General features: G+C 44.2%; 1 protein-coding gene across 1 annotated transcript in view; it reads left to right on the forward strand.

Annotated features, from left to right (window-relative positions):
* Nucleotides 1–26,519, forward strand: part of NTN3 (netrin 3) — a 165,880-nt gene extending 139,361 nt beyond the window's left edge. Inside the window, exons 5-7 of the mRNA XM_082260022.1 lie at nucleotides 2,791–2,844; nucleotides 20,902–20,976; nucleotides 24,983–26,519. Of these exons, the coding sequence (XP_082116148.1) occupies nucleotides 2,791–2,844; nucleotides 20,902–20,976; nucleotides 24,983–25,311 (458 nt within the window). The 3' untranslated portion in view covers nucleotides 25,312–26,519. The remainder of the gene's footprint in view (nucleotides 1–2,790; nucleotides 2,845–20,901; nucleotides 20,977–24,982) is intronic.
* Nucleotides 26,520–26,742: the final 223 nt, after the last annotated feature.

Below are 26,742 nucleotides of genomic sequence, written 5' to 3' on the forward strand. Positions count from 1 at the left end.
AAATCAGCAGACCGTTCGTCGGACTAAATTTTACTTCTGACTTTCTTATCGTGTGTACGGACCTTTAGGGTCATTGTGAAAATTTCCTGCAAGTAACATTTTTCCAGCTTTGGTATAAATATATATGGTATAAATAGAAGAATCTGACTTGATATAAATGATTGCATTGGACTTGGTATTTTAAATATTGTAACCCCCTGTCAGTCAGAGCTCAGACTGGGAGAGGGAGGAGAAGCACTAGAAACCAGGTGTGCTGTAGTATACATTTGCTTTTTACATTTGGATAGTGTAATCAGTCAGCTGCTGTTCCTTCACTTTCTAGTCACAGGCTATGGGTAGGGGGGGTTATCTGCAATTTTGAAAAGTCAGGTCGCCAACCCAGTTATGCTGTCTGGCAAGTCTGTATAAATCTCAAGACGGACTAGACAGAAATACAAATCCTCAGGCAGATAAAAACGCTTTCATGTATGTATTTCAGGTGGTTTTTTTAGCTGTTTGCGTAAAATTCAGCTTGTAATACTCAATAGCAGTGGTCTCCAAACAGCAGCCCGGAGTCCGGATGTGGCCTTTTGCTTGCCTTTATCCAGCCCTTCACTATTCCTCCTACTGATATTAACAATGGGGCATAATTCCTGCCACTGACCCCGTCAGTGGGGGCACTATTCCTCCCACTGACACCAATGATGGGACACTATTCCTCCCACTGACACCAATGATGGGGCACTATTCCTCCCACTGACACCAATGATGGGGTACTATTTTTCCCACTGACACCAATGATGGGGTACTATTTTTCCCACTGACACCAATGATGGGGCACTATTTCTCCCACTGACACCAATGATGGGGCACTATTCCTCCCACTGACACCAATGATGGGACACTATTTTTCCCACTGACACCAATGATGGGGCACTATTTCTTCCACTGACACCAATGATGGGGCATTATTCCTCATGCTGACACCCAGGATAGGGCACTATTCCTCCTGCTGACACCCAGGATAGGGCACTATTCCTCCCACTGACACCAATGATGGGACACTATTCATCCTGCTGACACCAATGATGGGGCAATATTCCTCCCGCTGACACAAAGGATGGGGCACTATCCCTTCCACTGACACCAATGATGGGACACTATTCATCCTGCTGACACCAATGATGGGGCACTACTCCTCCCACTGACACCAATGAGCGGGCACTATTCCTCCCACTGACACCAATGATGGGACACTATTCATCCCGCTGACACCAACGATGGGGCACTATTCCTCCCACTGACACCAATGCTGGGGCACTAAACCTCCCACGGACACCAATGATGGGGCACTATTTCGTCCACGGACACCAATGATGGGGCACTAAACCTCCCATGGACGCCAATGATGGGGCAATATTTCGTCCAAGGACACTAATGATGGGGCACTATTTCTCCCCCTGACACCAATGATGGGGCACTAATTCTTCAGCGGACATCAATAATGAGGCAAAATTCCTGCCACTGACACTAAAGATGGGGCACTATATCTCCCACTGACACCAAAAAAGGGGCACTAAACCTCCCATGGACACCAATGATGGGGCACTAGTTCTTCTACGGACACTAATGATGGGGCACTATTTCTCCCCCTGACACCAATGATGGGGCACTATTCCTCCCACGGACACCATTGATGGGACACTACTCCTCCCACTGTCACTAATGATAGGGCACTATTTCTCCCACTGACACCATTGATAGGACACTATTCCTCCCAGTGACACCAATGATGGGGCACTATTCCTCCCACTGACACCAATGATGGGACAATATTCATACCGCTGACACCAACGATGGGGCACTATTCCTCCCACTGACACCAATGATGGGACAATATTCATACCGCTGACACCAACGATGGGGAACTAAACCTCCCACGGACACCAATGATGGGGCATTATTTCGTCCACGGACACCAATGATGGGGCACTATTTCGTCCAAGGACACTAATGATGGGGCACTATTTCTGCCCCTGACACCAATGATGGGGCACTATTCCTTCAGCGGACACCAATAATGAGGCAAAATTCCTGCCACTGACACTAAAGATGGGGCGCTATATCTCCCACTGACACCAATGATAGGGCACTAAACCTCCCATGGACACCAATGATGGTGCACTAGTTCTTCTACGGACACTAATGATGGGGCACTATTTCTCCCCCTGACACCAATGATGGGGCACTATTCCTCCCACGGACACCATTGATGGGACACTACTCCTCCCACTGACACTAATGACGGGGCACTATTCTTCCCACTGACACAAATGATAAGACACTATTCCTCCCACTGACACCAATGATGGGGCACTATTTCTCCCACTGACACCAATGATGGGGCACTATTCCTCCCACTGACACCATTGATGGGGCACTATTCCTCCCACTGACACCAATGATGGGGCACTATTCCTCCCACTGAAACCAATGATGGGGCACTATTCCTTCCACTGAAAACATGGACGGGACATTTTCTACTCCCAGTGGCCACAGTCTGGCCCCTCTAAAGGCTAAAGGGTAGTAAACTGGCCCCGTATTTAGAAAGTTTGGAGACCTCTGATCTATAGTGTGCTTTAAACAACCATACATAAAAGCTATAATATTCCTGACACTTGCAGGTGCATCTAGTATGAATGGGCTCCTAGCCCGCTGTAGTATATTATATTCCAGTATATGTAATGACTCTTTTATATAATGCAGAATTTCCTCCCATCTCTTACAATTTTTCTTTTTTCCCACCCTTAGAAATCCCAGCAGTGGTCCCTACTCCAGCCCTCACCAGCACAGAGGAGCCAGCTGGTAAGTCATACCATCTGCAGAATAGGGGTGGTGCTCTGTTCTAGATAACAAACTCAGAGTAAATAAAATTAGCCCCGCTGCCAGTTCATCATGTCGGCAGGAAGATGGTGGATGCCAGACATTTAAAGCGTGCATCAAAACACTGGGAATTTTTCCCTGCTTTCCGAGACAAGCTGTTCAGAGACAAGTTTTCCAGGCTCACCGCCAGAGAATATGCCAGGCTGCAGGGGGTTGCCGAATGTCAAGCAATGGGTTAACTGGCCCTGGCGATTCTCCCGAGTTTAATGAAAACTAGGAGTGAAGAAAGAGAGGACACTTAGTTCAAGGGGGGTAATAGAGACAGAAAAACTATATTCATCCCAGGGAGAATGTGCAGACGTTTTGTATTGTCCAATAGATCAGACTGGCAGTGACAGCTGATACCTTTCATACGGGGATGCACTGGTCCATTAACATTTATTGCAGACTAGAGGTAAGAAGCCTCAGGGGTAGTTGGGAGACAGCCAGGGCAGCCGGGGCAAGTGTCACCATCAGGAGAACGAGACAGTAAGGACATTCATGGAGATAATAGAGTCACAGGAGGGGGACATGGAAAGAAAAAATGGAAAGGGCCCATGAAATTGAACAATGAATGCCAATTATGGTGTGTGATGTTCTTTCAGCTATTCTATAATAAGAGAAATACACGTAGCGATGATGAATATTTGCAGAGAAACACATTATATTTCCATAAAATAATGACCCATGGCAGTGCCATTACTCAGATCCTCATACCTTTGTACACAGCAATGATATCACACCTGCATAACAAGACACATCTCAAGTGATGTAATATTCAAATATTTAAAAAAATTCAGAGAATGAAATGTGACCATTATAAGGTCAGAAAGTATTGTCAATATTCCAATTTCACACGTTCCTGGAAATGGGCTCAACTGTAGCAGGTGATTTTTTAAGGCGTATATATAAATATATACAGTATCTCACAAAAGTGAGTACACCCCTAGCATTTTTGTAAATATCTTATTATATCTTTTCATGTGACAACACTGAAGAAATGATGCTTTGCTGCAATGTAAAGTAGTGAGTGTACAGCTTGTATAACAGTGTAAATTTGCTGTCCCCTCAAAATAACTCAACACACAGCCATTAATATCTAAACCGCTGGCAACAAAAGTGAGTACATCCCTAAGTGAACATCTCCAAATTGGGCCCAATTAGCCATTTTCCCTCCCTGGTGTCATGTGACTCGTTAGTGTTATAAGGTCTCAGGTGTGAATTGGGAGCAGGTGTGTTAAATTTGGTGTTATTGCTCTCACTCTCTCATACTGGTCACTGGAAGTTCAACATGGCACCTCATGGCAAAGACCTCTCTGAGGATCTGAAAAAAATAATTGTTTCTCAACTTAAAGATGGCCTAGGCTGTAAGAAGAGTGCCAAGACCCTGAAACTGAGCTGCAGCACGGTGGCCAAGACCATACAGTGGTTTAACAGGACAGGTTCCACTCAGAACAGGCCTCGCCATGGTGGACCAAAGAAGTTGAGTGCACATGCTCAGGGTAATATCCAGAGGTTGTCTTTGGGAAATAGAGGTATGAGTGCTGCCAGCATTGCTGCAGAGGTTGAAAGGGTGGGGGTCAGCCTGTCAGTGCTCAGACCATACGCCTCACACTGCATCAAATAGGTCTGTATGGCTGTCATCCCAGAAGGAAGCCTCTTCCAAAGATGATGCACAAGAAAGCCCACAAACAGTTTGCTGAAGACAAGCAGACTAAGGATATGGCTTACTGGAACCATGTCCTGTGGTCTGATGAGACCAAGATAAACGTATTGGTTCAGATGGTGTCAAGCGTGTGTGGCAGCAACCAGGTGAGGAGTACAAAGACAAGTGTGTCTTGCCTACATTCAAGCATAGTGGTGGGAGTGTCATTGTCTGGGGCTGCATGAGTGCTGCCGGCACTGGGGAACTACAGTTCATTGAGGGAACCATGAATGCCAATATGTACTGTGACATACTGAAGCAGAGCACGATCCCCTCCCTTCGGAGACGGCGCCACAGGGCAGTATTTAAACATGATAATGACCCCAAAGACACCTCCAAGATGACCACTACCTTGCTAAAGAAGTTGAGGGTAAAGGTGATGGAATGGCCAAGCATGTCTCCAGACCTAAACCCTAATGAGCATCTGTGGGGCATCCTTAAAAGGAAGGTGGAGGAGCGCAAAGTCTCTAACATCCACCAGCTCTGTGATGTCGTCATGGAGGAGTGGAAGAGGACTCCAGTGACAACCTGTGAAGCTCTGGTGAACTCAATGCCCAAGAGGGTTAAGGCAGTGCTGGAAAATAAAGGTTGCCACACAAAATATTGAAACTTTGGGCCCAATTTGGACATGTTCACTTAGGGGTGTACTCACTTTTGTTGCCAGGGGTTTAGACGTTATTGGCTATGTGTTGAGTTATTTTGAGGGGACAGCAAATTTACACTGTTATACAAGTTGTACACCCACTGCTTTACATTGTAGCAAAGTGTAATTTCTTTAGTGTTGTCAAATGAAAAGATATAATAAAATATTTACAAAAATGTGAGGGGTATACTAATTTTTGTGAGATACTGTATATCAAGTTGACCGCTCTCAAAAAACACTAAGAATTGTTAAGAATAGTGCTTATAAAGTCCCACTAGGATATCTCCTTATTCCCAAAGAGTGAAATAGTAGACAATCTTCTCCAAGACGCTCCATTCAAGAAATCATCCCTGGGTTCAAAGATTCCTTCCTTCACTGACAATCACATGTACAAGCCACTCACCAAATACATTTGACCCCCATTACAGGCAGTCAAACACAGCATAAGGGTATATCAATATAAGTCCGGGGTCTGTCATATAAGGTACTCTTTCTCAGAGTGGGAATGTGTATAAGAAAGAAGAGATAGGCCTCTCATTGCGCAGTATATCAAAACAGTTTATTGAAAAAAAATAAAAAAAAAATTAAAATGCACTTACCATAATTAAACTTGCTCTCTAGCCTTTAAAACCAGGGGACGCTGTTCCGCGTTCCACCTGCATCACAAATAGCATAACTGACATGTTGTGTATCCTTATCCCTACACGTTTCGTCAGCAAACGTCTGACGTCATCAGAGCTTAAGACAGCCAGCCTGCAACCAACCGAATTCTCCTCTCTAACAAGTTGTGTTAAAAACAGCGGTTTAGTTGGAACACATTTGCAAATACATGCGTACGACCATTATAAGGTCAGAAAGTATTGTCAATAATTCCATCGCACACATTCCTGAAAATGGGCTCAACTGTAGCGGGTCTCTGGGAGTAATAGTGCCCCAAGGGCCTAATATAGGCAGGCAAAGGGCCGCATCCAGCCCCTGGGCCACAGTTTGGAGACCACTGGCCTGGACCAATGTCTCAAAACTGTGGCCTGGGGGTCGGATGTGGCCTTTTGCTTGCCTTTATCTGGCCCTTGGTGCACCATTTTTCCAACGGACACCAATGACCGGGTACCATTCCTTCCACTGACACCAATGAAGGGGCACTATTCCTCCCACTGATATCATTAATGGGGCACTATTTCTCCCATTGACACCAATGATGGGGCTCCATTCGTCCCAATAACACCATTAGTGAGGCACTATCCCTCCAACTGACACCAATGATGGGGCATAATTCTTACCTCTGAAATCATTCAATGATGGGACATTTACTGACATTGAGGTCTTGCATGTTTCTACTCTCACAGGCCACATCCGGCCTCTATAAAGCTTGGGGAACATTAAATTGGCTGTTTGTTTAGAAAGTTTGGAGACTCCTGGCCTAGACTCAGTACAGTAGTGCAGCAAGTGACTCTCATGGTATAATGTTACCATTGCTCTCTGCAGTACTGAAGACCACTAATTGCCCTATGATTAAGCCCCAGTGGGTGGGGCAAAATGCATTAGGGTGTGTTGTTTGTTTGGTAGAAACATGTAGACTGAGGCCGATCTTTATCGTTTACACACCTGGCCTGGTAGGGAGAAGTTGCAATCCTTTCCTCTTTACTGTGCTGCTCACTTTTCTCCTTGCTGGAGGCTCCAATGTGAGGAAGCAAAACCTTGTCTCTACAAAGATGGCTGCCATCTGGTGACATCTGATTGGGGACCAATCCTTTGCCCTATACCTTTTTTTTTTTTTTAGCACTGCTTCCAGAGTTCAGTTCCACTATAAATCAGATACAGGCTTTTGGAATTTTTAGAAAGAGGCCACCCAACGGCAGCTCCTGTATTTATCTCATGAGAAGTGCATAAGCCATAGACAAAGTGATAAACCACAGACAAAGTTCCTCATCTACCAAAATTTCAAATGCCAATGCACCGTAAAATGTCAGTTCAAGGCTAAAGGGTTAACAGAGCGATTGCGGGTCTGTGGAGTGGCAACTGCCCACGTGTGGTTGGATGCTGGAGTACTCAATACCCATGGCTCTCTGATGATCCGACTGAAGATTGGGGAGGGGAGGTGGTGGCTGGTCAGAACTCTTACACAGAACATTTTTGTGGTCAGGATACATTAACCCAACGCTGCCAGGCCTGCTACTTCTTAGTCACAGTTTTCGTCTCCAGTCGGTAATGAACTGTATGCACTTCTATGGCTTCTTGTGAGCCCACAAAAATGGCTTTGCATACCATTCATACTGCAGGTACACTTCTTTGTATGGCTTCAGAACACTGAGATAAACAGTAAGGACAATTAGATACATTGATGTATTAGGTAGGGGACGTTATGTCATATGGCAGTCTCATATCCAGCATGCAGCACATACAGCTGACATAGCAGTACTGTAGTAAGGTGAGATAGCGTCTGATCGCCCCCCAGAGAAGGAGCTGGTCCCCCTCTCTCGGTCCTGCAGTCAGGGTGGAGGCCTGTTCGGCTCTGTTTGCACTGACATTTTTGCAAACTTTTCTCCTCGTTTTCTGAAACCGAATCCCCCAGCGGAAATAATGATACCATTAACCCCATGGACACTGGAGAGGATGCCAACCTTTGGCAGTCGTCTGGCCACAGAGAAAGTTAAAAGCTCAGCAGCAGGTTGGATGTCGGGGAAAAACTGGCTTTCTGCAGTTTGTGGAACTAGTGAGTTCAGCAGGCTGACAATTTCTGCAACCTATTTATGGTTGTCTCTTGGTAAACAGAGCACCACTTATAGTTCACTGCAGCAAAAAATACAGTCAGGATAAAAATCACCAATATATTGGTATACTCCCAGGTTATATAAAAGTCTTTATGCTTGAATGCAAGCAGCAGCAGTACCTGAGGTCAGCGCCGGGACAAGGTTATCTAGAGCCCAGGGTGAAAACGCTAAACTGCGGCCCCTCATGATGCATGAGCACAGGGCTGGCACAAGAGATGGGCAGGAGGGGGCATTGTGCCCAGGGCAAATGCCTAAGAGAAGGGGGGGGCGTAGTTTGGCATCTTTGCCCTGGGCGCTGGGTGACCTTGTCCCACCACTGCATGAGCATTATGTGTCAGCAAAAATTACCTCCCCAAAAAAACAGCACTTGTCTGCATGATTTCCCCCTAAGCATAAATTCCCCCTCCACCCAGTACAAATCCACCTCCCAGTTAAAATCCCCCCTCCCAATCCCCCCTCCCAGAAAAAATCTTTGCCCCCCCATCATTCAAATCCCCCAGCACAAAGCCCCCCCCCCCCCTTTCCTAGCAGGAATTCCTGTCAATCCCCAAATTTCTCCTCCTAGCCCAAATCCCCCCTATCATCCCCATTAGCACAAATACCCCCCCCCCCCCAAAAAAAAATTACCCTCCCAGCATCATTTTTTCCCCTCCAGCATATCACCTCTTCTAGCACAAAACCCCCATTCTAGCGCAATTCCTCTCAATCCCCCCAAATGTCCCTATCTAGCACAAATTCCCCCCCCCCCCCAATAAAAAAATTCCCTTGCTAGCACAATTACCCACCATAATCACCTCTGCTAATACAACCCCCCCCCCCAACACAGATTCCCCTACATCACCACTCCTAATACACCCCCCCCCCCCCCCCCAATTTTCCCTCCTTCAACAATTCTTACCGCCTGCTCGCCCTCTCCAACATAGATGCACTCCCCTTCAATCCCCTCATGGCGCTTTCCCTTCTAGCATGATACTACAGCTCCCAGGGCAGCCGTCCCTCCTTCCCACCCCTTGTCCCAGCCCTGCCTGAGATCAGTGGAGCACTAAGAAGAGATGCGAGGGTTGGGGCCTGTACCGGGTGCCATCTTGCTCAGGGAGCTGTATCGGCCCAACTTTCTTTTTTTTGTGTTGCACAAAACCACAGCAACCCCAGCAAGCCGGAACCTAGTGCTCCCATCTCAGCGGCAGTCCATAGTTACATACTTAGTGAGGTTGAAAAAAGACACCAGTCCATCCAGTTCAACCTATGATGTGTGTGTGTGTGTTTGCTGTTAACAGTACATTGTATACCCCAGTATGTTGTGGTCTTTAAGGTACCCATCTAATAGATTTTTTAAACTATCAAGGCTCCCTGCTGATACCACTGCTTGTGGAAGAGAATTCCACATCCTTACCACTCTAACAGTAAAGAACCCTTTACGCAGTTTAAGGTTAAACCGCTTCTCTTCCAATTTTAGTGAATCATATGACAGAGCAGAGATCAGGAGTCAGGATTTACCTAATTTTGAACTGCCGCCATTCTTGGCCGGTGAGTTTAGAGGGTGAATCCCTTTACTGCCTGAAATATTAGTGATTATAAACGATCACCTTGTAAAACAACCTATTCAGTTCAAACTGGTTGTAAAGCCTCAAGGTTTTTTCCATCTTAATGCATTCTATGCAATACGATGAAAAACCTTCTGCATTGCAGCCCCCCTCCTTTTTCTTACCTAAGCCCAATCCAATCTATCAATGTGTAGGAGTGCAGCGGCTCCAGCCACTGTCTCTCTCCTCATTGGACAGATTGATAGCAGCAGGAGCTATCGGCTCCCGCTGCTGTCAGTCAAATACAGTGACACGGGATCGGGGCTGAGTCCCACTGTCTGTGTCAATGGACGCAGCAGCGGGACTCGGGAGCGAGCCTGCATGGTAGCCCCCAAGGAAAACTAGATGAAGGGGCCTGCAGCGCTGCCTGGGCACCCTAAAAGAAGAGGATCGGGGTGAGTATAGGCATTTTGTTATTTTTCAAAAAAACAAAAAAAATGTGGGTTTACAACCCCTTTCAAATAGAAATAAAAAAACATTAGAAATACCTTTTTTCCCTTTTTTAGAAGTAATCACATTCCCTCTGTTCTCAGCTGTACAAGAGCCTAGTGGAAGGAGAAGCAACAGTACAGGGGGGGGGAGGGAGGGGCATGTCAGGACAACTCTGTTCATTGTGGGGGGACCATAAAATAGCAGAACTAGGTAGCAGAAGTAGATACAGTATAACTACGGTCATAGGAGCCCACACAACAGCTATAGGGGCCCCAAGGATGGGAATGGGGGGAGAGATTTTGTGATAGATCTATTCCAGAAGAGTTTATGCACAGGAGCATGCTTTGGGGCCATGCTGTTTCTGCTCATAGATCTCCTTTGCATCTCCCTATTTCTAGTTAGATTTATTGCCTTCAAAGTTTCTGGTCATTTTCACCAGAATTTTGATATTGACTGTTTAAATCTAAAGCTGACCATACAGGTGCAAATTTAATCTGGTTTCTGATGAACTTGGTGGGTGGCCCTACCAACAGCTGCCCACTTAACATCATGCCTGTACTTGATTTAGATATACTTTATGGTAGGATCAATGACACTATTGTCCCAACAGACAGTGCCAGGTGCCAGAGAGAGAGGGGTCATTGGAGGGACCCCCTCAACATTTTGCTATTGTGGCCCTGAGTAACAGACAGGTTTCATATTTTGGTAGCTCCAAAAATGTTACGACAACTATATTTTAAATCCAAATGATAAACCCAAACACAGTGCATCAGATACAGTGTCTTGCTTGCAGTTTCCATTTAAGAAAAGGAATTTAGCTAGGATGATTTGGGATCTCCTTCCAGCAGAATAATCATTGATGTAGCTATAAGGAAACGTATAAAATTTTCTATTGATTGGTGGCCTCAGTTTTGCAACTGTACAGAGCATTGAAGATTGGTTGATTTTGGTTACCATTGGACAGGGGTGCTCAGCGTGTTGCCTGCAGGCCACATGTGGCCCTCGAGACCCTCTAATGTAGCCCTCAACCTCAAACCAGAGAAGCGCATGTCCAGGGTTCGGCAACCCATTGACATAGATTTGGGCTTCCTGACCCACCATTCCAGAGCTTCAGAGTGCATTAACCACTTGCCGATTGCTCACATTGGTGCTACTGCGGCAAAGTGGTTCGATTCCGTCCGGCGACGTAGACCTACATCGCTGGACTCCTCCCCTTGTGGGCAGCGCGCGCGCCGACGGAGGCTCGCTCCCGCTGTATTCAGTTACAGCGGGAGTCGGGCCAGGGGAGGAGTGGCGGTGATCACCGCTGCTCTTCCCCGATCTTCGGGGATCGAGTGTGGAGATCCGCCCGCTTGTGTAAACAAAGCGGGCGGATCTCCTAAGTGACAGGCAGGGTCAGATTGCAGGATTCAGCATAGCTGAACCTGTGATCTGTCCCTGTGTCACACAGTCCCCTCCCCCCACACACGTCAGTAAGCACCAGGCATACATTAACCCCTTAATCACCAATACAAATTAACCCCTTCCCTGCCAGTGTCATTTTTACAGTAACAGTGCATATTTATAGCCCTGATTACTGTAGTAATGTCACTGGTACCCCCAAAAGTTTCTTATTAATATCGCAAAAAATGAAAAGCGCAGAGGTGATCAAATACCACCAAAAGAAAGCTCTGTTTGTGGGGAAAAAAAGGACGTAAATTTTGTTTGGGTATGGCGTTGCATGACCGCGCAATTGTCAGTTAAATTCGCACAGTGCCGAATCGCAAAAAGTGGCCTGGACGTAAGACAGCAAAATCCTCCGGTGGTAAAGTGTTTAAGCTAGCGCCGGAAATGGAGGAAGCAGGCAGCCAAGGAGAGAGCAGGAGCTGTATAAGCTGATATTTATATAGCTCAGCATTGTTCTGGACATTTTATAGATAGGCAACTCCTATCCTCATATTGATTAGTGGTTCCAAATTAATAATAACTACTGCAGTAGGGAACAGACACAAAAAGATACACTCCGCATCTTTCCAAAATAACTGTTCTGCTTTATTTGACGCAATTGAAGGTTTTTATATACATGATTACGTAGGTATCACATTATTATTACAATTGTACTTTTATGGTAACAAGGGGTGTAACATAGGCAGGCTAATTCTAATCAGGACTCAAAAGAATGCAAACATGTAATGAAAACATTATTAGTGCCGTGTGCACAATAAGTACAGTGTGCAATACATACAAAATATAATACAATAATATACAGGATGTACAAATTTCCTTTACAACCTCCTCTCTTTTGATCAATATTTTGATCACTTAGGGCTCTTTCACACGGGCGATCCGATCAGATCCGCCTGTCAGTTTTTTAGGCGGATCTGATCGGATCCTCCATGCAGCTCTACGGGGCAGCGGATGTCAGCGGAGATATCTCCGCTGGCACCCGCTGCCATCCGTATCCGATCCTGTCTGTGAAATCTGGACGGATGGAAACCCTATTTTTCCATCCATTCAGGTATCGGATCGGATCGGATGAGAGCGGACAGGCGGTTCGCTCTCATCCGATCCCCCATAGAGAGCAGCGGGGGCTGTGACACCTCCCTCTCCGCACTGCAAGCGGAGACGGAGCTGTCATCCGCCGGCTCAGCAGGGATCGGCGGATCGAGCCCCGCTGAGCAGCACGGATCCACCTACGAAGGCGGACCGTGTGAAAGAGCCCTAACCATACCTGCTATCACCTTTGGCAGCTCATTTGTAATATGGCAATTTGACAGCAATGATAAAAGTTGGTTTCAGGTGGTTTTGCAGGTTTACACTCTCCAGCCAGTTTAAAAGTGGGTATCAGGATTGGGTCACAAGTACAGGTCAGATATGGGTCTACAGAAAGACTGCTACACAAGTAGCAGTGAACCATCTGGTACCATAACTTGTAGTTGAAATAAGCTTACATGGCTGCAGGACCCTGGCTTTTTAATGCATAGGCCACATATAAAAACAACTCTAATATCTGACAAATGTGATTACAAGGTAAGAAGGAACTTGGGTGCATAATTGAGCTCCAGTTTTATAAGCTGATTTTGTCTTTATCTGAATAAAAGCTTTAGTGCTAGGATGTGGGGGCCTGTCCTGCGAGAGACCAGCACTGAATCCTGCTAAACAGGTCTTATCAGACCAATGCAAAGCTTAACCATTCACTGGCATCCAAAACAGCAGCAGAAACCCAGGGAGAGAAGCACAGTTTCAAATATAGTCACTATTATAGCATATGTATTCTTAGGACATTTTTCAACCCCGTTCCTTTAGCCCCAGTTTGCACCTGAGCGTTTATGCACACGTTTTTGCGCCTCAGTCTCCATGTGACAATGCTCAGCAATAGGAATCCCATCATTATCAACTCAGGCTGTTCCCATCTGTCCGTTGAAGCTCGAAAGGGTCCATGAGCTTTTTTGAAACTGTTGGCACCATAAGCTAAAGCCTATAAATGAGCGATATAAGCATTTTTGCACATTTTTTTTACACATGGTTTTTGTTCCTGAACAACTTTTCTCCTCTGCTCTCATCCTCCCCTTCTCCTACCCAGGAGCTTGCATATTTCTGCACAAATTTTTGAAAAATACTTAAAATAAAAACCTGTATACGTGTGCAAATGTAAACAAAGAGGTTCCCCAATTGTAGGACTTTTTAGACACTTCAAACACGACAGATAAATTGATAAAAAAAAATATTTATTATAAATCATCAGTAAAAGACAAGAAACATGACATATACATGGTATGAACAACTAAAAATACACCAACGGAAATGATGATGATACAGTCTGGTATCCTCCACCCAACGTATTTAAGAGTCTATATGGCTCCTTCATCAGGGGTATAAGAGGTAACCTTGTCTATAGAATAAGTACATACTGTATGTCTGAGAAAATAAATTCACAATGGGTACCTAATCTAACAGTTAATAGATCTCACACTTACAATCAAGATGATATTGGTTTCCCCAACAGACTACCCCTCACCATATAAGATTTGTGTGTGGGTACAATGTTGTAAAATCTAGGCAAGTAGAATGCTATAGACCAGGGATCCTCAAACTATGGCCTTTCAGCTGTTGCAGGACTACACGTCCCATGAGGCATTGTAAAACTCTGACATTCACAGACATGGCTAAGCATGACGTGAATTGTATTTCCTGAACAACTGGAGGGCCATAGTTTGAAGACCCCTGCTATAGACAATAGCAAGTGAAGTAAGAAAATAACTCTAGCTACTGGCTAGAGCTGTGGCTTAAAGATTGTTTTTTTTAGCATGCCTAGAAAGTCAATGTTAGCCATATATATATATATGGAGTTTAGCAGTGAACTACCTAAGTAATAGGCTAGATGTTCTATCTAGATTTGAACAGCCTGTTGTGTCCTGTATACGTGTGCAAAAACACAAAAAAAAAAAAAAGCCTGCAAAGGCACCAACATAGGCGCTTACTAGATGTGAATTCAGTCTAGGGCTGACCAAAAATGAGCAATCAGGTCAGTTTTTTTTATTCATTTACACATTTAAGGTGGATGGGGGAGTCCTCCCGCTGTGTCTTTGTATTCTGACAATGAGGAGACTTCCCCATTGTAAGAATACACAGATCACCGCTGAAGTCTATTATTGCCTGCAGCACTGATCGAGCGGATTTTTTTTCCAACAGGTTGAGTTGAACAAAGTTAGATCAGTAGATCATCCTCTGTTTAACCACAGAGGCCATACAATAATCAAAATCCCGCCATTCTCTGGTAAATCAGCCACATTTTAAAGCATGTATGGCTAGCTTTAGGGGTATTCAAAAAAACACAAATACTTTTATTTCACCTGTGATTATGTGGGATGTAGCAGAAACACAAAGGATGGTTGTATAATGCAAAGACAATTCACAAAAAACCCGGAAGGAAGACAGCCCAAATGGAAACACTCACAGATACAACAGTGTGCAGAGAGCAAGATTCTAATAAACTGATAGCACCTGTTGAGAGGGACAGAATGCGGCCAGGCTGTCTCAAGCCCAAGCAGGAGGATGTCCAGAAAGGTTGTGAACCCCACACTTTTCCTCCTCATCAGGAACCTATCTCTGTCGCTAGGTCTATCCTTACCAAACGGGGTACCTGATCCTACTCTACCCACTCATGAAAAATCGTTCGTGCCAAACCAATCTATTAACCTTCTACGATGAAGTGAGCTGCCACCTAGATAAAGGAAAGCCTGCGGATGTGGTGTATCTGGACTTTGCAAAGGCCTTTGACACCGTTCCCCACAAACGCTTACTGTACAAACTAAGGAAGGTAGGTATGGACCATAAGGTGAGTACCTGGATAGAGAACTGGCTCCAGGGGAGAGTACAGAGGGTGGTCATTAATGGGGAGTACTCGGATTAGGCGGGTGTGGAAAGTGGGGTCCCCCAGGGTTCTGTCCTGGGACCAATCCTGTTTAATTTATTCATAAATGATCTAGAGGAGGGGATATCTAGTACAATCTCAGTATTTGCAGATGATACTAAACTAGGCTTGCCAATATCTTCTATGCAGGATGTGGAAACCTTGCAAGCAGACCTGAACAAAATAACGGGGTGGGCAACTACATGGCAGATGAGGTTTAATGTTGAAAAATGTAAAGTAATGCACTTGGGGGCCAGAAACCAGAAAGCAAGCTACTCACTAGGGGGGGGGGGGACCTCTGGGTTAGTCTAGGATGGAAAAGGACTTGGGGGTACTGGTAGACAACAAGCTTGGCAGTGGCATGCAATGCCAAGCTGCCGCAAGCAAAGCCAACAGAATACTGGGATGTATAAAAAAGGGGATTCACTCCAGAAATAAAGAGATTATTCTCCCACTCTACAAGACTCTGGTCCGGCCACATCTGGAGTATGCTGTCCAGTTCTGGGCACCGGTCCTCAGGAAGGATGTGCTGGAACTGGAAAAAGTCCAGAGAAGGGCAACAAAAATAATTAGGGGAATGGAGGACATCAGCTATGAGGAAAGACTACAAGCACTGAACCTATTCTCTCTGGAGAAGAGACGATTGAGGGGGGATATGATATCAATGTACAAATACTGTACTGGCGACCCTAGCATAAGGAACAAACTATTCAGAGAAAGGGGATACAATAAGACACGTGGCCACTCACTAAAACTAGAGGAAAGGCGGTTTAACCTTAATATGCGTAAGGGGTTCTTCACTGTAAGAGCGGTAAGGATGTGGAATTCTCTTCCACAAGCAGTCGTATCAGCAGGGAGCATTGATAGTTTAAAAAAACGATTAGATGGGCACCTTAGAGACCACAACATACAGGGGTATACAATGTACAGTTAAAAGCAAACACACACACACATCATAGGTTGAACTGGATGGACTGATGTCTTTTTTCAACCTCACTAACTATGTAACTTGCAAATGCACACCAAACCTGAGACCTGGGTCCTTAAATAGGTTCTGCCTGACCCAAGATGACCTCCAGAGTCACATGGGGTGGCAGCATCCAATTGAATAGCCTTCTCCATGACCCAGGAAACCATGGAGGAACTATGTTCCTCCCGAGGCCCTCTCCAACTGCAGTGCTGCTGTGGAAGAGAGCCACCTGCAGTGGAGAAAGTAAACTGCACTTGCCTACATACAATCATCCTTTGCTTTTATTATTGCTCTAAACTGATGAAAGTTGAAAAGTATTTACCGCTATATCCTTTAGTGATCTTAAACAGGTGAGTACCATTACACAATCGTCCCAATATTGCAAAGATTGGGTGAAAATCATCATCAATGAGTAGAGCATGCCAGCTCCCGGCTGACACATTTTAGAAGAACTAGTGGTCAACTGCGGTGGTTTAGTTTCAGCTATAAACCACTGTCTTCCCCCAAGAAAATGAGGGCAGAGGTGTCTTGTCCTGCTCCCCTTTCCTTCTCCATAGGCACACAAATGGATGCTTAGACCAGTGTTTCTCAACTCCGGTCCTCAGGGCACACTAACAGGCCAAGTTTTCAAGAAAACTGAAATACATCACAGGTGATATAATTTGCTTCTCAGTGATTGCAGTATTCTAGTCTGCATCTCCCCAAGGTAATACTTAAAATCTGGCCTGTTAGTGTGCCCTGAGGCCCGGAGTTGAGAAACACTGGCTTAGACAATCCAAGAGTGCATGCTAATTTCGTAATGGAAAAACAATCTTCACACAGTCACAATGTGTCTGCACCTAGGATAACCATAGCTCAGGGCGAGTCTAAATCCTTGCTTAAGCCCTGTTGATGTCATCTCCTGGCACCCCAACCCTCAGCTTTTCTCTGCAAAGAGGTGCCTGCAGGGCACCCTACATAGCGTAAGCACACCCTGCAAAGTAAGGAAGGAGTATGAGGAGACCAGTCACCCAGCACACAGCTAAGCGGCACAGTTGACCCATCTTGTCAACCTGATCAGTTATAACTATAAAGGAGCCAGTGGCTGCATGAAGAAGTGCCCCGACAATGAAGCTGAAGCACTTGCTTATTTTTAATTTGTTATGTCTGGAAAGCAGCTTGGTCAGCTTTACTACATAGCACTGTTCTCTTTGCACTGCTTTAACAAAGAAGACTGGCTTATTTTGAGTTAAGAAGATGGATTTATGTGTACTGAATATAGAAACAGTGATACAGTTCATGACTGGATCAGGCGGGAGTTAAAATGACAGCCACGCAGCGCCTGGGTACTTCCTAATCAGCATTATACCTGGTGATCCTGCCAGTCACAGCTCCTTACACAGAGAACTAGGACCTAAGGCTGTACCTGCCTGTGCCCAGCACTCGGCTGGCATGTGATAGGATTTCCAAAGTCACCCTGGCACTGCTCCCTGGCACACTTTGTGCCCTCCACCCCACAACAGATGGCCTTTTCACCCTGGCTGAAACCCAAGGCTTGTTATAGGGAGGCCGTTCTATTTCCTCCTTTCAGTCAATCTCATAGCCCAATGCTGAAATTACATGGGGGGGGGGGCTATTCATAATCCCATCTATGAAATGGGTGTTTCGTCATGGGTGCTGGGAACGCAACACAAATAATTAGATTGAAGCAAAATAAAGAACCGTATAGCAACCAGTAAGAAATAACCTAAATTGAGTGGCTACATTGTGTATATCATCATCACTCCTAACACTTCAGTATTTAACTACATGCGTTTTCCATTTTTAATATAATCAGAAGAAAAAAATACAGCTTTTTTTTTTATTTCATTTTTAGTCATGTAAATATATTTGCTTAGGTTATTTAAATTGATAATTAAATGTATTATTTTAATATAATATTCTATATACGGTACATTTTTTACTTGAACATTTTGCAGCGAGCAGTTGGCATGAGCTAGACTTGTACTACAAGTAGCTGGCTTAAAACTGTGCTGTAAATACAGACATGAATAGCAGGATCTCAGCCTTCACAAGCAGGTGTACCTGTTTATCTGCAGCCATCTATTCTCAACAGCCTTTCAAAACACACATTCTACGAGCAATTCTTAGCTCTGAAAAGCAGGGGGCATGGATCTGAAGTCTTACTCTGCACAACTCAATGAGGAGAGCTCTGAGCCCTACTAGGAGGGAAGGAACACACCCCCATCCTCACAGTACAAGGGAACATGCACAGCTTTGGCCTTAAATCACAGGCTGCGTGCTGGAGTCCCCCCCCCCCATCGCCCCATCGCCAATTATCTCTTCAAGTTGGGTAAAGCTGTAGGAAGTGATTTATGCAGCAGGGAGAAATCACACACAGCGCCTTGGATAGAGAGACAGTAAAGTGTACAGTACAGTACACAGTACAAAAGGATGTGCTTTGTTCATATTTCATGTCTGAGGTTTACAACCACTTTAAATTAACTAAAACTGTGTAATAGCTGGCATGCAATTTTCACGAAAAAAAAAGTGCAACAAACGCAGCAAACCATGCAGTTCAAAAAACACGTAAAGCTCGAAGGTCAAAAAGGGACATTAACTAATTTTCTAATGGACATATCAGTATGGATGTCATACCACTTTTCCAAACTCAATCTATCCAAAACTGAGCTCATAACATTTTCTACACCGAACCCCCGCTGTCCTGCCCCACCGTCCTGTGCCCCCTCCACTGACTCCAGTGTCGAGATCAATGGGACAACTCCGCATGCTACAGTGTTGGGTGTCATCCTGGACTCTGAATTGTCCTTTTGACCCCTCATCCAATCATTTTTCAAATCTTGCCATATAAACCTCCGTAATATTTCCAAAATACGTATGCACCTTCTCAAGCAACAACACCACAAAGATTCTAGTTCACTCCCTGGTTATCCTTTGCCTTGACTATAGTCCATTAAGAATGCTGCTGACTCATCTCCTTTACCAACCAATCAGTATCCCCTACCCATCCCTGCCAATCACTCCACTGGCTTCTGCTGACCCAACTGTTGGATAGGTGCGGCGTGGTATGGAAGTTAACATGCAGAGTTCTGATTTGTCCCCATTTGCAAAGAATGATGTATTGAAACAGCAGATTGACAGTACAAAAAGGCCCAGCAAGAAGGCTCACCCGTCCGGTGCCCTTTACAACTTTGCAGCAGAGACGGTGGTCAGTAGACTCTGGGATGCCAACAGAATCTGCCACGAGGAACGATGTGCGGCCAGGCCAATCCAATCCAAAAGAGAAGCTTCCTGCAAAGGTAGATGTAGTACCTGCTCTCTCCTTATTCTCCCAGAACCTCTCCCTATCGCTGGCACTGTCCCTGTCAGACGGGGAACCTATCCCTACCCTGTCCACTCGCATAAAGCGTGCCAAACCCAAGGGTCAGAGTCTTAAAGCGGTAGTATACTCTAATGAAAAAAAAAAACCCTGCAAGACAAAGGGATAATGAGCTAGTATGCATCGCATACTAGCTCATTATGAAAAACTTACCTTAGAACGAAACCCCGACATGGACCCCCGGACACCGCTGTGGGAGCAGACATGATCCCTTGGCATCTCTTCTGGGTTCGGCGGCTCCGGCACTGTGAGTGGCTTGAGCCGCGATGACGTCACTCCCGCGCATGCGCGCGGGAGTAATTTTCCGGCAATTTTCGGCAAGGAACTATGAAGGTCCGCCGGACATTCAGAGCGCATGCGCCGCACTCGTCAGCGGCTGCATGCAGGCAGTGGTAATATCTCCTAAACCGTGCAGGTTTAGGAGATATTAATTGTACCTACAGGTAAGCCTTATTATAGGCTTACCTGTAGTTAAAAGTAAAAAAAAGCAGTATACTACCGCTTTAAATAGACTCTGCTTGGCCTAAGATAGCTGCCAGGGTCACAATTGCTATGTGCATTCAACCAGATCACTCTGTGGGTGACCGAGAAAATCATAGGGAAACACAGCTTCTCTTAACTTCCACCTGCATTGCCACTGCCACCTGCAGTGGAGTATATAGACTGCAACTGCCAACACAACAAATACAATTCAAAACTTTAACCTAGACCATCCACAACTACATCGCCAATCTCAAAATACCAACGAAACCCTTCTATTTGCTCCTCCCAAGTCCTCCTGCCCTGTAGCTCCCTTGTCAATTCTTCCCATGCTCCCCTCCAGGACTTCTCCAGAGCTGCTCACATCCTCTGGAACTCCTTATTCAATGTGCATCACTTGATCCTTTCATTTACATTGTAAGCTTAAACGCTCAGGACCCTCTGATTCCTCTTGTATTGAATAGTTTTTTTTTTTGTAAGATAAGGATGTTGTAATATAATAATAATGATAAAATATCAGCTTATAAACCTAAAGACTATCAAATAAAACTGACAAGAAACCACTCAAGTTTCCCTTAAATTAAAGGCAGAAATGTATTTGAATTCTAGTGCAGTATGTAACTTTTTTTTTTTTTTTACTTTCAGATTGTGAACAGTATTGCAAGCCTCCAAAAGGAAACTATAAAATCAACTTGAAGAAATATTGCAAGAAAGATTATGGTGAGCTTATGGGCATTTGTCAAACAGCAGGCCAGGGGTGTGACTGATAGACATACTGAAAAATATTTGGAGGGGAATGGAAAAGGAATTTGACTTACCAAGCACAGGATTTTCTAAGGGACATTTTTGTTATACAGCTCATTCAAATATTTGAAAACTATTAGAAACTTATTTAAAAAATCTCAAACATTTCCAAGCACTACAATTCAAACCTAGAGATCATTCATCTTATAAAAATGAATCAGCTTTTCAAAGTGTTGGTGCTGGTGTGAGAAGGGAGGAAGTCTTAGGGCCCTGTCACACCTATGCGCTTTTTCCGCACTAGAAGGCACCTTTCCAACGTGACAAAAGCGCATCAAAAGTATTTCCCTTGAAATCCTGTACCTATTCCCATCTGTGCACTGCATTTCGAAAAGTCCTGCAATCAGCATATTTTGTGTGCTATGTAAAAAGGGCACAAAAAATGCACCTTCCATAGAAATCTAAGGAAACACATTTAAAATGCATGAAAAATGCACCGTATTGTGATTTTTGCTCACATGTCCAAGATACACAAGTGCATGCTGGGAGTCAGTGATGTAATATATCCAAAAAAACGCAACAAAATCCATTAAAAGCGCATTGAAATGCACTGAAATTTAGTTTTTATGTGCTATAGTTTGAAAGGGCTCTTAAGCTGGCCATACACTAGTAGAATTAAGTTAGAAAATTTTCATTTTAAGAATATTCATTTGATTTTCCAATCATTATTGGGGTCAAAATGATGTTTGTTCTCAACAACAGTGACAAGAAAATTCAAAGGAACAGGATGGAAATATTTTTTTGTTCGAAAAATTCCTAACAGTGAATGTGGACCTTCATCAAGAGGCAGAGGTCATCCAGTGTTGCAGCATCCAATTAGACCACTGCTCCCCTGGTGACAACTATAGAGGCTTCAGAGGAACAAGGTTCCTCTCATCCTCTTTTCCAGTCCTCTAGTCCTCTGTACAGTGGGCAGCAACAGAGTGCCATCTATAGAGGGGGGAGGGATAGACCACACCTGCCTACAGGTTGGTTACACTTACTCCCTCAGCGTATCTATGGAGGGAGCCAGGATTGTCACCCAGGCATGACTTTTATACATGTCTGCCTTATGGCGCTTTTCCACTGCATGGAACCGAACGGTTCGGCTCGCTTTTGTGCTTTTCCACTGCTGGTACCGCATGGTACGGTGTAGAAACGGTTCGGTACGGTACGGCCGCACTTTTCCACTACATGGAACCGAATGGTTCGGCTCGCTTAAACAGTACCACCTCAGTTGTGGTTCCAAGAGGGCCGTACCGGTACCATATCCCACAATCCTTTGCACGCAGCCTTGACTGTTTGTCACTACTAGCCACTGATTGGTCAGAGAATCTTTGTTATCCCACCCACTTACTTTAGTACTACTTTAGTGGAAAAGCAAACCATACCAAACCGTAACGAACCGTTCCAACACCGTACCATGCGGTACCATGCAGTGGAAAACCAAACAGGGCCAAGCAGGGCCGAGTAGAGCCGAGCCGGTACTTGCAGTGGAAAAGTGCCATTAGTTTATCTTCATTACATGGCGGATTGGTGGGATTAGTAATCTACAGATACACTGCTTTTTGTTTTCAGTTCAGCTCACAGGAAGTGATAAGGACACTGCATTTCTGGCAAGATCAACAGTTATTTCTGTACTTGCTGAAAATGTTTTAGCTGGAAACAATAAAAACGAATGCAGCTATTCCATTTAAGGACTGGTGAGCTGCAATATATCACATTTGTATTGTTGAGTTTGGTTATACTTTAATGAAAGCTTAGGTCCATAGGTCAATATAGAGGTATAGTTTGCTATAAATGGCTAATTAAATTCATGCAAAGACGTTGTAGAAACAAATAGGAAAAAAAAAGTCGGTGGTGAATGTGGATCCTTGTGATCTATATTAATTTTATAGGTCTATAAGTCTTTCAAAGATTCAAAGAGTGCATTTATTCTTGGGTCAGTTAAAGTTCAGAGACTGACAAGTAAGGAGGGAATAGGAATATATGGCCAATGTTATACATATAGAACATACAGTATGTATGGCCTATGCTGAGGCCTATCTTTCCATCATTGGCCACATAGCAGCCAGAGAATTGGCATTCCACACCCATTCAGCCACATAGGAGTTGAGAGGCACCGAGAGGGGAGATGCCACCGGGTAATAAAAGGTTCGTATTCCCATTAGGACGAAAGGAGAAAGCACTCATGCCTTTAATTCATGGGACAGTTTTTCCACCTCTCTCGCCCAGTATTATAGGCTCCCTCTCCCTCTCCATTTCTTTTCATAGCTATCCCTTTCTGTGTCTGCCAGAAATGTTAAAAAGGATATCGACCCCCCCAAAAAAAATCAAATATCCATGGGAGGGAACCGCATGCTAATGAGATGCTAATAATCACCTGGCTGCACAGCCATTGGATGTAAACTGATGGCCCCTAATCTGTGTGACACGGTGACCATTCATCCTGTGCACGGAGGGGAAGAAACACATTGATGTATGGCAGGGGCTCTTGGCGTGCAGAGAATAGAAGAGGCGTTTTGGGTCTGTGAGACAAGAGAGCCTGAACCAGGCCTCCCCAAGCTGTCCCTGTCAGCAGGACAAAGACCCCTTGCTGATAAATAGAGCTTTTTGGAAGTGGGGGGTAGTGGTTTCATACTATAACCTCAGGCCCTGGTACCGCCCTCAGCCCAAACAAGAGCCATTATGTGCCTGGTATGTTAAGATTTCAGTTGGATGGTGACCAAAGTTACTATCTCTCTGTATAGAAGCTATCTCTAGTAGCATAATTTATATAGATAGCTACTGTGGAGCTGGCATGTTCATTAGCCTGATGCCTGATGCCACTTTTCTGTAAATATAAAAAGGCTTAAGTCTGCAGAAGATGCAGCTCCTCCTGCAATACCTGGAGTAAATTAAGGTATTAGCAATGGGACAAAATTACAATTTTGTTTTTTCAGAGGCTATTTACACCAATGTGCACACAAATTAGTGTAAATGGGTTATTATAGTTTCCCTTTGAAAACATATGGGACTTCAGCATAAGTACGTGAACCAGTTTTGGGATTTCGACCTCAAATGCAGTCCCGTGCGGTAACATTCATGTTTGTTACTGTATAAATACAGACAAGTGTGAACAGGCCCTAAGGCTGGCTCCCTTTAATAGGCTGTAATGCGTGTCGACATAAAAAAAAGGGACATAAGCTTTTTTGGGCAATGCACATCAATGCACCACACAGATGTGAAGCAGATTCATTGAAAACAATAGCAAAACCATGCACCAAAGCCATGCCACCAATGAAGCCAATTACGGCAACCATCTCGAGCAGCATTCATGGAGGCACTGAGGCCAGAGTGTCCATACCGGATATTCTGTTATTAGTGCATGTTTAGCCCTGTGTATGTTCCCCCTGGATGGTTGGGAGTATGTGTCCAGAGCCAATATTCTGTGCATGAAATTATTGATAGAGTAAGAGAAAGGGACAAAGTAAGACAGTAGAGAAGGAGGGTTATCTTGCTGGGTCCACAGAGAGAGAAAAAGGAAAGGAGGGGGGAGATGGGGGGGGGTAGATCCTGGCCACATCATGGACTAAGAAAGATTGCTCATGTCAGAGAGTTAACCATACTGTATATATGTTGTAGAGCAGAAGGAGGGTTATCTTGCTGGGTCTACAGAGTAAAAAAAAAAAGGAAAGGAAGGAGAAGCTGGGCGTAGATCCTGGCCACATCATGCCTAAGAAAGGTTGTTAATGTCAGAATGTTAACTATACTATATATATGTTTTAGCCACTATATATACAGTATAGGCCTTTTCACCAAAAGGCCCGTCCTAGTTTTGTTGACCACAAACAATGTAATCTGTTTTCTATGTTTTATATAACATGCAAAAAGACTAATAGTATCCGAGTACCAAGTAGTGATGAGCATTTTACATTTCTATTTCATATATGACTCTTTTTTTCAGTGGTCCAAGTGAATGTCTTGGAGATCGAGATGGTTGGATCATGGGCAAAGTTCACTGTCAATATCCTTTCTGTATACAAGTGCCGAGATGACCGAGTGAAGCGAGGAGACAATGTGTTGTGGGTCCACATCAAGGATTTGTCCTGCAAGTGTCCAAAGATCCTGCTGAGCCGCCGATACCTGGTGATGGGCAGCAGTGAAGGTCAAGGAGATAGGCCAGGACTAACAGCTGACAAAAACAGCATGGTGATTCAGTGGAGGGACGCTTGGACCAGACGTCTGAGGAAACTTCAGCGCAAAGAAAAAAAAGGAAAGTGTGTCAAGCCGTGAGGGTTTTTCAGAAATGAGAACTGGGATCCTGTACATATGCAATTTATAATGTTCTGGACGATGGCCGTCTCCAAAGTTTGGAGGTCTAACTAAGAGCTGAGGTGCTCTTAGATCCACGTACATGGAAGGAGGCTTCTTTTCAAGACTTTAGTAGAGTCTTTCTCACTGAAGCTAGAGTTATGATGTTAATAATCCATGATTAGATCTACGCGCCTTTCTTACATGCTGGGAGCTAGTATCAGCCACTACCTATCTGCCAACTAACCCCAGTGCACACTAGACACTGTCCCCTTTACTCATGAGGCTCAAACCAGCTTACAGACAATACAAATGCTCTTGGAAAATTTAGCGTCATCATGAAATTGTGACCTGGTGTCACTTGGTTACAAGGCTTGGTTCTTCACGTTAAGGCCTCTCTAAAATGTTTCTGTCTTGGACACCCACTTTTGATTGTTTTATTTTTAAAGAAAGACCTAATCCAATTCCTATGAACTTACAAACTTGAAAAATATTATGTGCCCAAAGTTCTTTTACAAACCTATCATTTATCCCCACGGGCAACCTTTGTAAAGATACAGAAATATCAAGTAAATTAACAAAAGTTTCCAAGATATATTATAACATGAATCTGTACTTCTTATGAACTTCTAGAGGCCAATTCCCATGAAGACATCATTTTTATGTTGCCGGTCTGGGAAGATGCTGAAAGCTTTATGAGTTTCAGGAAATGTACCTGAGGTACAAACTATAAAGACTTTTGCAATAAAGCAGGACCTTACTAGATACTTTTCTGTTCATTTCTCAGCTGTGAGAAGAAAAACAGCAGTATCCTTGTCTACATTGTCTTTCTAAATTATAACAGTGTTGACCTAGAAAAAGGCAAAAAAAAAAAAAAGACCATACCATTAAGGCCATTTCTATTTCAACCTAAGACTCAAAGAAGCAAAATAATCTTATCTGGTTCATAAAATGGCATTTTATGATACTGTCCAATTTAATTGAATCATCTAATCTCCTAGTAAGAAGTACTGACCCTTACCTACATTGCAGCTTATTGCTGGTGCCCAAATGTTGAGAAGACCTGCAGAGCCTTTGTACAGAAACCATACCTCTGCCAAACAATAAACTGTTGTAAATTCTTTCTGGACTTCTAATGTTTTTAGGACATGGATGCTTCTTGAATGTGTAAAAAATATTCCTGATATGCAACATACAAGACTTTTTATTATCTAATGTTGTTATGTGTAAGACTGACCCTGCTCATTGCTACAGAGTGACAGACTTGTGTGACCGTGAAAAGGCGACTAATATGAGTGATGTGTAACAATACCTGTGTCATTATAACCACCCTCAGTACATTGAGGTAATGTCTAAATAGTTTAAAATGTAGTATTCAATATTTGCTTTGCATATCTGGGTTTTTTTTATTGT

This window comes from Pelophylax lessonae, assembly GCF_965119305.1.
Source record: "Pelophylax lessonae genome assembly, chromosome: 6".
Classification (NCBI taxonomy): domain Eukaryota; kingdom Metazoa; phylum Chordata; class Amphibia; order Anura; family Ranidae; genus Pelophylax; species Pelophylax lessonae.